A 15,714-nucleotide genomic window follows, 5' to 3' on the forward strand; every position below is an offset into this window, starting at 1 on the left:
CCCGCGAGTGCCCGAGTGCCCGAGTGCCCGTGTGGATCTGATGAGTGCGAGCCGTCCATCCTGACGCGAAACCCTAGTTTATGACTCGTAAACGACAGATTAAAAATATTGCACCAAAGCGAGTCCTCTTCCAGGCTGACGATGGAGCCCGAGCCGGGCGACACCATCATCCTCGAGGACGGCACGGAGGTCCCGCTCAAGAAGAAGAGGGGGAGGCCCAAGAAGGTGAAGCTGGAGAACGGGGAGACCGTGCCGCCCGTGCCCCGCGCGCCGCGGCAGCCGCGCCCCCCGCCCGCGCTCGACCCCACGGGGGACAACCCGCCCAAGAAGAAGAGGGGGCGGCCCAAGAAGATACGCCCCGAGGAGCAGCAGTTCCTGTTGCAGCAGCAGCAGCAACAACAGCAGCAGCAACAACAACAGCAGCAGCAGCAGCAGCAACAGCAACAAGTAAGTAGCATTGCTTAACTTTATTTCTTACTTAAAAATATCTCTCTCTAAGATATAAACAATATTTTCTTATTCAGCAGACGAACTCGATGCTTCAACCGCAGTTGTCGTCGATGTCGCAACTCCCACACGAACAGTTTCTGCATTCGTCAGGTGGGGACTTCCCCCCACAAATGTCGTCCCCCCTGGGCGGTGGCGTCATGTACGGTGTGCAGCACCAGCAGCAGATTTCGGACGGCTCGCCGTACTACCAACCTAATAATTCAGGTAATTTTTTCAATTATATATATTTTTTTATTAATAGCGTCATTTCGGAGTTTTAATTTTTGAATTTATTAATAACACAATAAAATTTAAAACGGTAGTCTGCATACTCCTTGCTTTCTGCATTTTTACATAATAATTCTCGTTCGTAAATTTGTGTCTAGGTAAAGTAACATTCGGTTGTCAAGGAAACCTCAAAATATATTTCTATCACGTAACCATCCCATTTGCCACATGATCAACGATTGTCAAAATGACATAATAAACAATTGTTAAGCAACAGATCCGCTCGCCATCGTTTTAAATAAAAAATACTGGACGAATAACAACTTTTTGAAGTTGCATTAGATATTTTTCTGCTCTTGTTGTCTTTAATATCTTTATCTATCTATTGTTAACGTTAACCAAGAATTTCTGAAGCAAATATCTCATGTTTATAACGATTATAGATTTATAACTTGTCTGTGCTTGTCAGACATTACAAAGATTTTTTCGTCTAGTATGATATCACTCTTTACTATAGCCCAAACTTTAGGGTTACTTCTATTAAGATTCTTCCAGCGTCTTGTGAATGACGCCTATGATGACCTTCTATAGTGATGGAAGGCGTCCGTTTTAATGTTTTCTACACCTTTGTATGATTCCTCTGGGATACTGTTGTTTAGTGATGTTTGACCTCACTAATCATGGATTCGGTTTAGTTTGGAGTCTTCAAGGGTACTTTCTACGTCTTTCAACTTAATTTTATATTTTATATACTGCAGTCCAGTTTACTTTATCCTTTCCTCATAATTTATGATAATTCGTACGAATCGAATCTGATTCTTAAGTTTTTTTTATAAAAAAATCGAATTATCTGTTTTTACTCACCATATCTTAATTACTCTGCCTTTTTAAAGTATTTAGTTTTCATAGACCAGCCATCTTTTGCATGAAATTGTCCTTGGCCTGTTCATAGTTGCTATAGATTACACGTCCTAAACAAATCTATTACAAATTATTGTAGTTTTTGATTTCCCGTTCACGGCCGCTCTGACTTGGAAACCTTCGTTCGCCAGGTTTTGAAGCATATCCTACTTTTTTACCACTTTCAAAACATAATATTAAAATGTTCGAAGGCAGGTGATTAAAGTATTTACTATACATGTTCAAATCATACTCAACCGTAAGTTTTGGAACACTAAAATCGTGTTAGTATAATAAATAGTTCAGCCAAAGATTTTAGGTGATTGACTTTCAGTTCCGTTTGATTGACTTTCCTTTTTAATGGATTTTTTTTTTACTGACTTTCATATAAATGAATTGTGTAGTTGTTGTGCTTAATGTGTTGTCTATAGATGTTGTCAATGTGTTTAAACAATTGCTTAAGACAAAGGCTGTGTTGTAATTTGTGAAAACTGTGTAGGTGCTTTTTTGTATTTGTTGTATTTTTGAAGGATTTGTTTGATGAAAAGTTTAGTACTGCATTCTGAAATGTCTTCTCTTTGAGTTGGTTTTCTGCTAGGTTATTTGTAATTCTGAGAACAATATTTTAGATGAAATGTAGCATATATTAAACATTCGATCTGAAAGCACATAATTCATGTCTTGTCAGCCTCCATTATTGAATTGAGCAAAATTGACAACTGAAATATTTTATGAATTGAAATTTTGTTTTTAAAAGTCGATAGTAATTTAATATTAAATTTCCATTTGTTTGTAAATCGACTGATGAAATGATGCCTAGGATTAGTATTATTATAGTATTTATTTCATCAATTAAATATGTTTGTGTGTTAACGTTAATCTAATGTACAGTATTAATAATAAACAAACATGTCCCTCAGCAGTCGACGGCTTCCGAGCGACTTCGGACATCAGTTTCGGTTCGAGTTCCTTCGAAGACCGATACGGCCGCGAAGTAGGCTCTAGAACGAATATAAGCGCTAGTCCGTCGCCAGGGAGCGGCCTGGAGTCCCCGCTGGAGGTGGGCGGAGCGCTGCTGTCGCGCGGCTACGCGTCGCCCGGCGGCTACGCGGCCTCCCCGCGCCACTACGCCTCGCCGCGCTCGCAGCCCTACTCGCCCGGCCCGCAGCGCCTGGCCGCCACGCCGCAGCCGCAGCAGCAGTTCCCGGCCAGCCCCGCCGCCTTCTCCGCGCCCTCCCCGCCGCGCGCCGGCTACGGCTCGCCCGGCGTCGCCGCGTCCCGGGGCTTCGCCGCGCGCTCGCCGCTCTATGCCAGCAGCCCCGCCGCCTACCGCCAGCAGCCCAGCCCCGCCGCGCAGCCGCAGCCGCGCTTCAGCCACGAGCCGCTGCCCTTCGCGAGGGACGCCGCGCAGGTGAGCCACCGGAGCCAGTCCGAGACGCGCCCGGGACGTCTTCGAAGCGATATTGACCGGCCGCCCCGCGCCCGCAGGGGGGCTCGACGGGCGGCTTCGCGCGCTCGCCCGCGCCGGCCGGCGGCGGCGTGGGGGGCGGCTCCAGCACGCCCTTCCCCGCCGCGTCCCCCGCGGGCGCCGCGCTGCACTCGTACACGCCGTCGCCCGCGCACACGCCGTACAGCCACCACTCGTCGCCCGCGCCGGCGCCGCTCACGCCCGCCTACTCGGACGCGCACCACTTCGCGCCGCAGGGCGGCACGAGCGGCTCGAGCGGCGGCGCGTACGGCGCCGAGCTGTCCAGCGAGATCGGCGCCGCCATCTCGTCGCCGGGGCCCGTGTCGCCCGGCATGGCGGCGCTGGACTTCGAGCCGCCGCGCGACGACAACAGCCCCATGGGCAGCACCGACATGCATCCCGGCAGCAACAGCAACTCCTCGCTCTCCGACTACAACAAGGTGCCGTCCGCGACGACCTCGCTACTATGTCTCCGCATGATTCATCTACTCGTATCTCGTTGAGCAGCGACTTTCCTTTTATATTTCGTGAACACATTAATCTTTCATGTTGACGACCATTGTAAAATTTAAAACTACAAAGAATATAAAAAAAGGGAATATTTTTCAAGTCAAGAAAAATAAATTCCTCAAGTCGGGTACTAAAATCCCCTATTAAATGTATAAATTCGCTGATGAGAATCAAATTTTAGATATAAGTAGTATACAAAGGCAAAGTAAAGAAAAATGCTAATATATTTGATGCAAAGTGCATTATATTTTCATATTTCTCATTTCTCATAACGTCATTCTTAAATGATACGACACTCAATTTTCAGAAAATTAATATATTTTTATAATTATTTCACATTTGTATACACACATACACACATACTGGAGCGGCGCAGTTAAATAAGCCCTTCATTTGTCTTCTCGAAGAGGCCTTTGTTTCCTTATTGCCCGCTGTAGTTTGTAATGGAGTGTATTTGAACGCGACATTTCCCGTCAGCAGCAAAGCAATCCAGGCGGCGCGGAGCTGTCTCCGGGCGTGTCCGTGGGCGCGGGCGTGGGCGTGGGCGTATCCGTGGGCGCCAGCCCCTTCGGCTCAACGCTCTACGACGGAGAGGCGCGTCTGCAGTCCGATTACTACGCGCAGGAACAAGGTCGATATCGAACCCCCTATACAATAGCTCGTTTGATAGTTCGTGTGAAGTAATAAATAAAATAATTATAACTTTTAAGAAGAAAAATACAGTATTTTTAATATACACCGTGCAGTATTAAAAACCATGCGGAAATTAGCCATATATTCAAACTTTCAGCATTATGACAATATTTTAAATTTTATTTTGGTACATTGTATATGTTGATGAGGAATATATAATATTATCTATAATATATTAATAATATTAAGATATTCTACTGCTAAACCACAAAACTGAGTGTTATTGTGTTCTCGCTTAGAGGGTGAGTGTACTACAGGCACAAGGGACATATCATCTTAGTTGCCAAGGTTGCCAGCGTACTGGCAATGTAAGGAATAGTTAATATGTCTTACCGCGGTAATGTCAATAGGTGTCGGTATGACCACTTACCATAAAATGATTCATTTGTAAGTCCATGTCCATAAATGTTTATTTATTAAAGTTGTTTATGTTGCTCTACTAAATTGATTACAATAAAGTTTTTTTCTAAGTAGAAGAGAAAGTTCAAAGATATTTAAAAATTAGTTATTATTTATTACCACATCTGAAATATCTGGAAAAAAATCTGAGTTTTAACTGATTATGTTTCAGGCAACGGTGTAGGAGACAGTCCCCGGTTAGACCAGCTACATCAGCATCCCTCCATGTATCCTAGCAATTTTAATAGGTATAATATATAATTATATGTTTACTTTTTATGCATTGTGGTTGATGTGATGTATGTTAAAGGAATTGCTTAAATTTGTTTCCATCTGGACCTCTCCGTGCTTTTAGAGCATAGTGAGATCTCTCAAGTGAATAAATTTATAATAATGATTTAATAATTTAGAAATTACATTTAAACTGACCGCTGCGCGTGTCGTGTTGCAGGTCGACGCCGACGGGCGACAGCGACGCGGGCTTCGCGCGCACCGCCTTCCGCGGCGACCACCACCCGCCGCCCGCCGGTACCACCCTCGCGCCCCCTCGCGCTCCCTCGCACCTTCCCCCCTAACACTCACAGCACTCGAGACTTAGCACCTACCGTCCCTCGCTCGATAGCGACTTGCCGCTTTCGATGTCTATATAATAGTCTCTGTAAAAAGGACCTCTAATTGCTATCCCCCTGCTAGACAAACGCTACATTAAAATTTTGGAACTTAACCATGCTACTCCAGTTCGAGGTGGGTATACAAAAACACACACAAAAACAGTGGTGAACGTGTCCTATTCACTGTTCGAGTGTTCGAGTATTAACTATTTAAAAAAACCTGATTATATAGCCTCAACGGATTTAAGTGCCCTATCAAATATTTGGGTAAGCCGAGAAGTAACTCCACGCAATGACTCGTAATATACCGGAGTATCGCACGCAGGTTCGCCGAGCGAGTACGGCAGCGCCGGCGGCGGAGAGTCCGGGCCCGGCACGCCCAAGAGCAAGTCGCAGGACGTGGCGTCCAAGTCGCTGTCGGGGCTGGAGTCGCTCGTGGACCAGATCCCGTCCATCGCGGACGGGCCCAGCGCGGGCGCGGCGGCCGAGCAGGGCGCGCCGCCCGTGCCCGCGCTGCCCGACTACGCGCCCGCGCTGTACCCGCCCTACCCGGCCTACGGCGCGCCCGCCTACGGGAACAACGGCTACGGCGGGCCGTTCGTGGGCTACGGCGGCGGCTGGGGCACGCAGCTCATGCGGCCGGCGCCCGGCTACCTGCCCGACTGGCAGTACGGCTACGCGCCCGGCGTGCCGCCCGCCTACGCGCCCTACAACTCGCCCTACTACAACGGCTACGCGGGCCCGCCGCCGGCGCACCACCAGCAGGTGCGCGCCCGCCGCCCGCCCCTACCGCCCCGCCCGCCCCGACCGCCCTGACCGCCCTCTCGTTGCAGGCGCACTACCTGTCGGCGCCGCCGCTCATCGACCTGCACAAGAACGGCGAGCACGCGGGCGGGGTGCCGCCCGTGCCGTCGGTGCCGTCCGTGCCGTCCGTCGGCTTCGGCGGCTTCTGTTAGTGCCGCGCCCGCCGAACTGAATCTCGCCTCGCCCCGGACCGGCGGCGGATCGGTCGTCGTCGTTTTGTGAAGCGATCGTTAGTGATGTAATTTAATCTTTTTCAAACTGATGAGCTTAATTTTTAGGATTTATTTGTAAATATTGTATGTATTTATTTCGATCCATCACACTCTCAACTCGATCGGTCGCCTCGCTCGCGAGGGTCGCGCGGGCTCGGGGGGGGCGCGTGTCGTACTTAATTTATTCGGAATGTCTGTGATCTTCGGTGTCGTTCGGTCGTGGAACTGGTTCGAAACGGGCGAAACCTTTACGTTTTCGAAGCAAATTATATATTTTCGGAAGGTCGAGCCTCGGAAGAAAAAAGTCTTGCCAATGAAATGTTTCGCGTTCTAGTCAGTTACTAATTCGTGTCGGCTAGTCAAATTGTAGAGTGCCCGCCCCGCCCGCGCGAGCGAGCCGTGCGATAAAAATATTTTTATCTAAGTCACAAGAGCGGCCTATGAGATATGTAATGTATACTTTTATTTAGGTTTAGTTACACGTTACGTGGAGTCGGTTACGCTATTTACGAATCGATTTAAGCATTTTTACACATAATAAACTTAATATGTACTTATTTGCCGTCGTTCGCGACGCTCATGTTACCGAATCAGTTACATAGCTTCGGATCGCTAGTGACTAGCATAATTTTACATTGTATCGTAATCTATATTTTATGAATCGTGCGCCATCTCACACCAGGGCTCCTCGTTGGACGGGTTGCCGGTTACGCCCTCTAGTTTTAATTTTACGTTTGTAATGCATAATATTTACGTCGGGTGCTGAGGGGTTCGTTTGTTTCGTCGTCGAGGAGATTGCCATTCGCGCCGAGCTCGTACGAGTGCAGTACGGCTCGGGTGTCGCTTTACGGTTAGATGTTTTAAGTCTTTAGTATGTTGTTGAAGTTTTTGTTTCGGTTTCGTCGGCGACGCCCGACTCGGTCGGCCTCGGCGGGCGGCGTCGCCGGACGCGAACCTGTTCTACTAAATTCTCTTATCAAAGTTATTTTTTGCACAAACGAATAAATAAAATTAATGTAAGGTGAAAACGAAATAACATACGTAAGAAAGACATATACGTTAATGATAGGTTTACTCGAAAGAATTTATATATACTATAGTGATGTTCGGGAAGCGGTCGCGGCGGCCCGGCCGTCGATCTGTCGCTGCGTTAGATAGCTAAATGATACGTTGAACACTTTCGTTTGCACAAATTGTCTTTTCATTTTTAAATAAATTTGTAAATAAATATATATAAATCGAATACGTTTCCCTACTCAGCCGGTGGCGTCGAACGATTGCGCCGTTCGTCGCGTATCGTTGCACTGTTTTAATGCGTTATTTTTTTATTATTTATTATTATTGTGTCAATCAGAAAAGAAAATTTGATAAGTTTATAAATGAAATCAACAGGGTATTTAAGATTGCTTAAGAAATATTATTTTATATTTATTATGATTTTTTACGCGTCTTTTCGCTCGCGTCGTTGTGTTAATGTTACTTAACTGTACTGATATTGTTTATTGACACGACTTGTTAGCTTCGCCTTAACACTCGCGCGTCGACACTTCGTCCTTCATTTTATTCTTTAATGAACCTGCTCACTTTATTGAATTAATCTTAAAATATTTTATAAAATAATATGAAGTGCAATAGTGAGATGGTGAATGTTAAGATGGAGTCCGTTGGTCGGGCCTTTACGCGCTCGTCCGGCGCCGCCCGTGCGTGCGCGGTCTCGGCGGCGGAATTGAGGAGCGTCTTAGAAGTTCCAGCGTAAAAGTTCGCATCAACGATAATATTTTGCCTTTGTACATAATGAGTGCTTTATTACGCTTTTTGATATTACTATATTTTTATTTAAAATCTACGATACTATTATATTTTTGCTTTTGTACAATACATTTTATACTCTGTATGAATATCGCCGGCGCTCAGGTCGCGCCGCGACCGCCGCCCGCTCGACGCGCTCGGCGGTCCGTTCGATCGACTCCCACTTCGAACCGCACACATTTTATAGAAATAAGAGTACGATGACAACTTCCACCGGTTTGAAGTGATGTCCCCACGCGGGCCCGGCGCGACCTCCCGCCGCGACAGGCCTACTCGTCGGTCGGTCCTCCCCGAGTCGCGTTATCGTCGGCGGGGCCGCTCGCACCGGCCGACGGACGATCCGTAGTCGTTAGTGTAAGTCTCTATCAACGAGTTAGTGTTAGTGCGGGGGCCCCCCCCGCGGCGTCGGCGGCGCCCAGTGCGATGCATTGCGTCGCTCGACTATTTGTACAGTATGTATATTTTTGTAAAATTCATTCTAACTTGTGGCAATATTATAAAATTTTAAAATTTATCTCTAATATTGATACTTAGTACAATTGTTGAATGCGATTATTTTGACTCGATCCGGTAGATCGTCTCGATGATTCGATATAGCCACCGGAGCATCGACGAAGCTAGGACGAACGGAGCGAGGTCGCCCGTTGGCGTCGGTCGAGGGCCAGCTCCCTGCGCCTAGGTAGGTCGTCTAGGTAGTCGTATGTCGCTAAGTCGACCGCTTGGTTGTGAATAAATGTCGCTTGTCGCTCCGCTCCGTCAGCCGCTCAGATGTCGCAGTATTGCCGTGCCAAACGCTCGCCGATGCAGGAGCTCCGAAGCAATAATTATACAATGTTACGATTTATATCTCGATTGAAAAGCAATAAACTCTGTGGGTTACGTTCGAGTTCGTATCGGAAGTTTGCGTAGCGAATACTCGGCGTTTCTGATCTTTATGTAATTTTAAATTCTAAAGGAACACTAGCTGTTCGTTTCGGTTACGGGATACGTGATGATAACGTTTAGTGGTAACAACAGAGTCCCGACAGGTGACGGAGTTCGAATCTAGCTCAATTTTATTGATACTTAATTATTGTAATTTATTATCGTAACTCGACTCGCTTGTTATTCATAGTTAATTAGATCGAGTCTCTGTATCGGCTGGTGCCGATCCTTACCGATCACCCGCAGACCCAGTCCACTCCACTGTAGGCTACTCGAATGACTCGCATTTTACCCACGGTGCTTGTTTCTTATAGTCGAGGACGCGGCGGCTCTCCCGGCCCGGCAACGTCATACTTAGTGTAAGGTGCATCAGTCATGTGTTACATTTGATACATATTAGTCAATTATTTGCCGTAACCCCCTCCGCCACACCCTCGCCCCCTCGACCCCCCCCTTTCCCTCCGCCGGCCGCGTCCCCGTAACGCGCGTTAAAGTACAATTTATCGATATACTTTATCTCTATTATTAATTAATTAATTAATTATATAGTAGCTACACTGTTGTCACTGTTGAGCGATGTCGCGTGTTCTCATTTGGTCGAGATCGGTTCGTGTGTCCGTTTATATAATGTTTACGCTAGCGGTAACACAGTTGATATGTTTGTACAGTTTTTAACGAACTTCTCGTAGTTAACTAAGCAAGAATTATTTTAGTATAATATAAGATCTAATCGAATTACATTTTAGTGTAATATAATGAAGTACTCGAGGTTTTTTCAAAATTTCATTTAAGATTGTACGGTCCTTGTGAGGTTTTATTTAAAATATAATATTAAATGTCTCATTGGAAACTGACTCCGTAGAATGTAATTAGAATGTAAACAGGAAAATTTTAAATAATAAAATACAACATTAATAATAAGTAATGTATTATAAAAATAGGTGTAAGGTAAAAAGTTATTAACATTGTATGGAAAAATTGTGACAAAATTATAGTCATTTGTAATATTAAAGTGATGTTTTATTTTAAACGAGGAGACACGCTTTTGTCTCGTTTTAATCGAATTATTTAAGTCATATCCATACCCCAAATCCCGATACTGTTCTGTTCTGTTTAAATAAATTATTATATTGTGTGTCATGTCATGTATCTTCTTTATAAACTGGAAATTGTTGATTCGTAACAATGTCACATCAGCGTGAATTTGCCCAATCATTTTAGTCATATATAGTGATGTGCCGAATCGATAAAAATGTATAGGTACTCACGAATACTACGGAGTTAAACATTTATTTTGTAACGAATGTTTCATTTTCAAATATATCATTATTTCAATAAATTCAAAATGTTTTGATGTTTGATCTCATTACTAAAATAGTTTATTTAGTGCCTTATATCTTCCAATATTTACTGGTCGCCCGTTACAACATATGTTTAAATTATTTTTTTGCTATACAAATGTGTCAAATATTCAAAAATAAATAACTTTATTGAAAATAAACTTTCATAGACTATTTATTGAACTTTAATTAAAGAAATTAAATTAAATAATGTAAAAGATTCGCCAACGAGTAATAGATACGGATAAAGATCTTGTTTCTACCTCGAATACCGCTGATATGGATATAAATATCCGGCACATCACTATCATATTATTTGATCACACATAATATTATTTTTCTTTTTATAATTTTACGATGTAATTTATTATAAGATGGCAACATCGACTAATGTTACAAAAACAATTATTGTGAAATACATATTAATAAATAGTAACTTTTTTCTATCTAAATGTTAGTATTAGATCGCTTTTTTATTTTACCATTTAAAAATACGTGTAATGAAGCCCTGTGATATACTACAAGCGACAGAGGCGTCGTGGTTGCTTGGGGCCTTCAGACTCATGAACTTTAAATAATGTCTGTAAATACCCCACTGTTGGGCAAAGGCCACCTCTGCTTCTGAAAAGGTTTTGAGCATATTCCACCATGCTGCTTCAATGTGGTTTGGCTAATAAACATACGACAGACCTTTATCCAAAACAAGGAACAATGGAAAAGGGTCTCATCTAGTTAACCGCCAAACACTAGATGAATATAAACACATTGTGACTCTGTTTTTTAACAAATTATTCAAAGCACGAACGGAGTTGTGCAAGAACAGATGTTGCTCTCTCGGCAGAGAAGACATTATCCAATAAGACTGGAAACAAGATTAATCATTCTAAAATATCATATTCTTAAGTGTTCTTTATATTTTACGAAAGCAAGATCTTTGAAGATTATAATTACAAAAAAAAACTATAACTGTGCACTATCACATCACACAATCGGAATGATGTCAGAGTCTGGTATCAGCAAGATATTTGCATTTTGCGCGTTATTCGAAACTAGTACCAGTAGTGTACCTAGTATTAGGAATGAGTCATCTATATCTAGTCCTTAGGACTAATAAATGGAGGAGTTAATTCGGCTCTTAGAGTAAAATAACTTATTGGAACGTCCCAAAACTATAATTCCTAAAGCGACAATTAACATCATGAATGAAGAAAACCTAGACAAAATTCACACTTACAAAAGTTTCCATAGATAGCTGAAGCTTTGAATTCATTTTCTTCGTATAGTTGATATGTAGTTTTAAAAAAATACCCATTTAACCATCTTTGACTTAATTTAATCTTATTTAAATATCAATCAACGGCAAGATATATCAACGATAAGTAAATGTAAACCTTTATATTTAATAATGGTGGCGATTATTTTATTCATATATATTTCTAAAAATGTTTGTTTTACATTACTTACTGTTTAAAATTCAGCGGGAAACGAACAAAGCAGATATCTGTTGAACTGTCATGTCTAATTGTCTATACATTTTGTCAATAGAGTAAACAAAAAGAGGAATAATATATAAATATAATAAATTTAAATAATATATACTATGGTTTTAAAATTATTTTTTTTTATAAAATATTTTTTTTTCAAATATTAACGTAAAAACACTACAGTATAAAAATATAATAATTACTTTTATCAAGCGCAGACTACGTTTTATATGGATAAAAAATAAAAAGGGCATCTTCATATAAAAAAATACAAGTCCATTAAAATCTAAGTTTACCTAGGTAGGTACTTAATTTGCCACAGCTGGCATTGTAGACATATATTTTACTATGTTTATATACAAAAATCTGCTTGACGACAAAGTTGTGAGGTTCTTTCAGTGTCAAGAATTGGTCGATATATTATTCTTCTTTTTTGGAAAATTTGAATCAATTAATATATATGCGGCTATAAATAAAAAATATTGTATTTTTTTTACGTATTCTTCTTCATTTAATATTTTCTCATCGACTCAAATAACATTTTCATGACACCGTTTTTTTTTATTATTTCATAATATGTACATCATAAAGAACCTAAGTTTGATGGCTTCGAAACCATAGACAATTTGACTTGTCCAAGAGGTTCCGAAAAGATCAGTGGATTGCCTGTAGATTTCGGTGTGGATTGAGATGTCGGATATCGGCAGCGGTGACGAGGGGATTTCTAGTCAGAGTACGTATTTATTTACAGCGGTGTAGCGTCTAAATCGCGTTTCGTTTCGCGCCGTTTCCGTTTATCGTCCTGAACGACATTTCGAGTCGTCGTAACGTTCGAAAGTAAATATCTCATTGTTCCCGTTTCAAAATGGCGAATTCGGGTCTGTTATTTCTCGGGCGTTGAGGCCTCGGTGGGTTTCTGGTGCGGGATATCGGTACGGTGGCGGGCGACGGCGCGGCGGCCCGCCCGGCTCGGTGCTAGCGCCGGCGGAGGTTGACGACCTATCGATTTTTTTGTCTGCGACCTCTCGTCGGCGGGCGGGCCGGTGTCTGGTGGCGGCGAAGGTGCGAGGGCGGCAGCTCGGCTCGGCGGAGGCGCCAGCGCGCTTGCACTGCGCGCCCGAAGCGGCGACTCCGCCGCGTCACCGTCAGCTGACGCGCCAGCACCATGGCAGGTCAGTGGCCGCGCTCCCGCAGGGAAAGCTCCCATATAAATCCACTGCCCTGCTATTCGTATCTATGTCTCCGCTGCATGGTCTCCGATACTCTTGTGGCTCAAACTTAATTTTGAAAAGCTTTACAAGATTACCTGTGTTGTGTTTCTTTGTTCCTACTTCAAGTGACAGTGTGATTAGTGTGAGGTAAAGTGTTCAGTGCTTTGTGTGCTAGTGACAGTGATGTTCAATGCAGTGATTACAAATCTTTATGTACCATATTGTAATTTAACCATTCAATATTTGGAACAAAGGAATTACATTGGACAGTAAAATCATCTCTGCAGTGCTTTTTGTCACCAACATCATATTGATTAGATTTTGCAACATTGAATGTGACAGTTTAATAAGATTTTACACTTGACAAACCTGCTAGTTGAAAGGAGAATTGAAGCATTGTCATAAAAAAGTAATATATCTTTTTGAAAGTTAATTATGAGGCACTCAGGGATTCATTGTGTAAATGTTCTATTTGTATATTTACCTGTGAAGTAATTTGTGCAAGAATTCAAACACTACACATTATTTTTCAAGATTGTTTTGCAGTTGTCTGTAAGTGCAGTGGTTGGCTGTGAAAATGTGTTTTCTATAATGGAACGGGCCATTTCCAGAATTCACACAATGTGGTAAATATTACAGAAGAATGATTCCATTCAAATAGAACTAACTCATTTTATTCATATGAAGAGAAACTAGTGCTATAAAATGATATTCACTGAAGCCATTTAACAAAGCCTTTGACCTTTCTTTTATTTAAATATTAAAATTTAACTATGTTATCTCACACTGTCTCACGGCCTCTTATAGTTCTGCTGTAATTCATGCTTTATAAACCTTATATTGAAAATATTATATATACAATACAATCATATAGACCGAAGTTGATTCAATCTTCACTGAAGCATCGAGTCTGAATATTAGAAGAATAATTAGATATTGTGTTGCATTTTTTTCTCAGTAAATGACATGTTTGAATATATACTTTGAAAGGCAAGAAAGAGCTTTAGAAAACTCAATTTGCTTACCTCGGCATCATTTAATACAATTGCATAACGATAAATAAATATTTCCTTGAAAGTTTTAAGTTTTTTTGTTAGTCAGCTCAGTTGTCACATTATTTACAATTAATAGATATTTTAGATGAAGTATGAAATAAACTAACTATGAATACAGAATGGTCTACTGACCTAACAACTTTTACTTTAAAATGTCAGATGGAGTCGGCTAACTTATAAGAAAAAAGTTAAATAGTAAATATAATGTTTTAAAACATATAAATATGATGGTATTGTATTTGTAGCATGTAAACTTTTTTAATTCAATCATTCATTCAAATATATCTCATAACATTCGATAGCATCCTTATTGGTAATCAATATGATACAGTTTCTTATAATTGAAAATTTAACAGATGTGATTTATCTACATAACATCTAAGCTACCAAGGTTGGTGGCGCACTGGTGATATGAGGATTAGATAATATTTCTTACAGCACCATACATGTCTATGACCACTAACTTTCATCTGGCCCAATTGCCGTTATCCTTAAATTATTTTTTTTATCATTGTTTCAAAAACTTACAGTATTGCGACTTTAAAAATCAACAATATAAATTGAAAATAAATAATAATATATTAAGGCCTTATATATATTATTTAATAAGAGGAAGGCGTTCCCACTGGAGAGTAGTATTGTCAGAGGCATTCGATAAATAACCATAAATTGTTGATAATATACCATATACACCACTTAAAATGTTATACATGCAACAGTAACTAAAGATAACAGTTTATATATAAACCGAAATTAAATTATGATATAAATATAAAATAAGCCATCCTATCTGTCTGTGTATGTACAAAAACTAGTAAAATTTCATAAAGAAACTAGATTGTATGTGTTGTTAAGAGATAACAAAATTTCAACTCAATCCTCGTTGTTGAACTGGTTTAAAAGTCCATTAAAAAAGGTTTCTCATAGTAATAAGAAGATATTAATATTTTGTTTCACAACTTGTAAAAGTTGCTTGTGAATTTATTCATATTGTTTTTTAAACAGTTAAATTAAAACCTTTCATGATGCTAGTATATACTAGTTAGTGTTATTTTTTCTAAGTTACTAAATCATTGATTTAACCATATACATTAAACACTATTCTAAAAATTGTAATGCATATACACATACTACAAGAAACAACTATAAACTTGTTTGCAGGGTCCAAAAACTCCTATTCGAAAAGGTCCAGAAAACATTCAAATATACTTAATTGAAACCTAAAAGCCACAGATTTTTTGTCTCCTAGTTCTTAGGTTTGCACAAGGTGTTTTTGACATCCAAAAAATAAATGCAATGCTGATTTGGAAACATGATTTCTCTTTGATTTGAAATACTTGAATTTTATAACCAAGTTCTGCAATTAAAGCCATACATTGATTTGGTATCGATAGAATCTTATCTGATAACTTGTTATTTAAAATACAACAAACATACAGTGGCACAATGTTCTAATTATTCTTTATAGCATTGGCTAAACAACAAAAATAAAAATTATTAATATAACTACTAGTGGTCGCCCGCGGTTTCGCTCGCGTTTTACGGGGTGATCATCAGGTATTAGAAATAAAAAAAGT

General features: G+C 41.1%; 2 protein-coding genes across 13 annotated transcripts in view; both read left to right on the forward strand.

Moving 5' to 3' along the window:
* The window catches only part of LOC113404855 (trithorax group protein osa), a 40,258-nt gene extending 30,199 nt beyond the window's left edge, over positions 1-10,059 (forward strand). For 2 of the 8 annotated variants that reach the window (XM_064219208.1, XM_064219213.1), the window contains exons 7-15: positions 120-447; positions 525-714; positions 2,538-3,028; positions 3,106-3,525; positions 4,073-4,226; positions 4,860-4,935; positions 5,139-5,215; positions 5,624-6,063; positions 6,132-10,059. In XM_064219208.1, the coding sequence (XP_064075278.1) occupies positions 120-447; positions 525-714; positions 2,538-3,028; positions 3,106-3,525; positions 4,073-4,226; positions 4,860-4,935; positions 5,139-5,215; positions 5,624-6,063; positions 6,132-6,254 (2,299 nt within the window). In that variant the 3' untranslated portion in view covers positions 6,255-10,059. The remainder of the gene's footprint in view (positions 1-119; positions 448-524; positions 715-2,537; positions 3,029-3,105; positions 3,526-4,072; positions 4,227-4,859; positions 4,936-5,138; positions 5,216-5,623; positions 6,064-6,131) is intronic. The other 6 variants (XM_064219211.1, XM_064219210.1, XM_064219214.1 and 3 more) reach the window with 6 other exon arrangements.
* Positions 10,060-12,452: 2,393 nt separating this feature from the next.
* The window catches only part of LOC113404852 (transcriptional activator protein Pur-alpha), a 28,801-nt gene continuing 25,539 nt past the window's right edge, over positions 12,453-15,714 (forward strand). For 4 of the 5 annotated variants that reach the window (XR_010309695.1, XM_026645923.2, XM_026645925.2 and 1 more), the window contains exon 1: positions 12,453-12,604. Coding sequence is in view for 4 of the 5 variants with exons in the window: in XM_026645923.2 (XP_026501708.1) it covers positions 12,562-12,604 (43 nt within the window). In the remaining variant the exon portion in view is untranslated. The other variant, XM_026645927.2, reaches the window with a different exon arrangement.

The sequence above is a fragment of the Vanessa tameamea genome, chromosome 26, assembly GCF_037043105.1.
Source record: "Vanessa tameamea isolate UH-Manoa-2023 chromosome 26, ilVanTame1 primary haplotype, whole genome shotgun sequence".
Lineage (NCBI taxonomy): Eukaryota > Metazoa > Arthropoda > Insecta > Lepidoptera > Nymphalidae > Vanessa > Vanessa tameamea.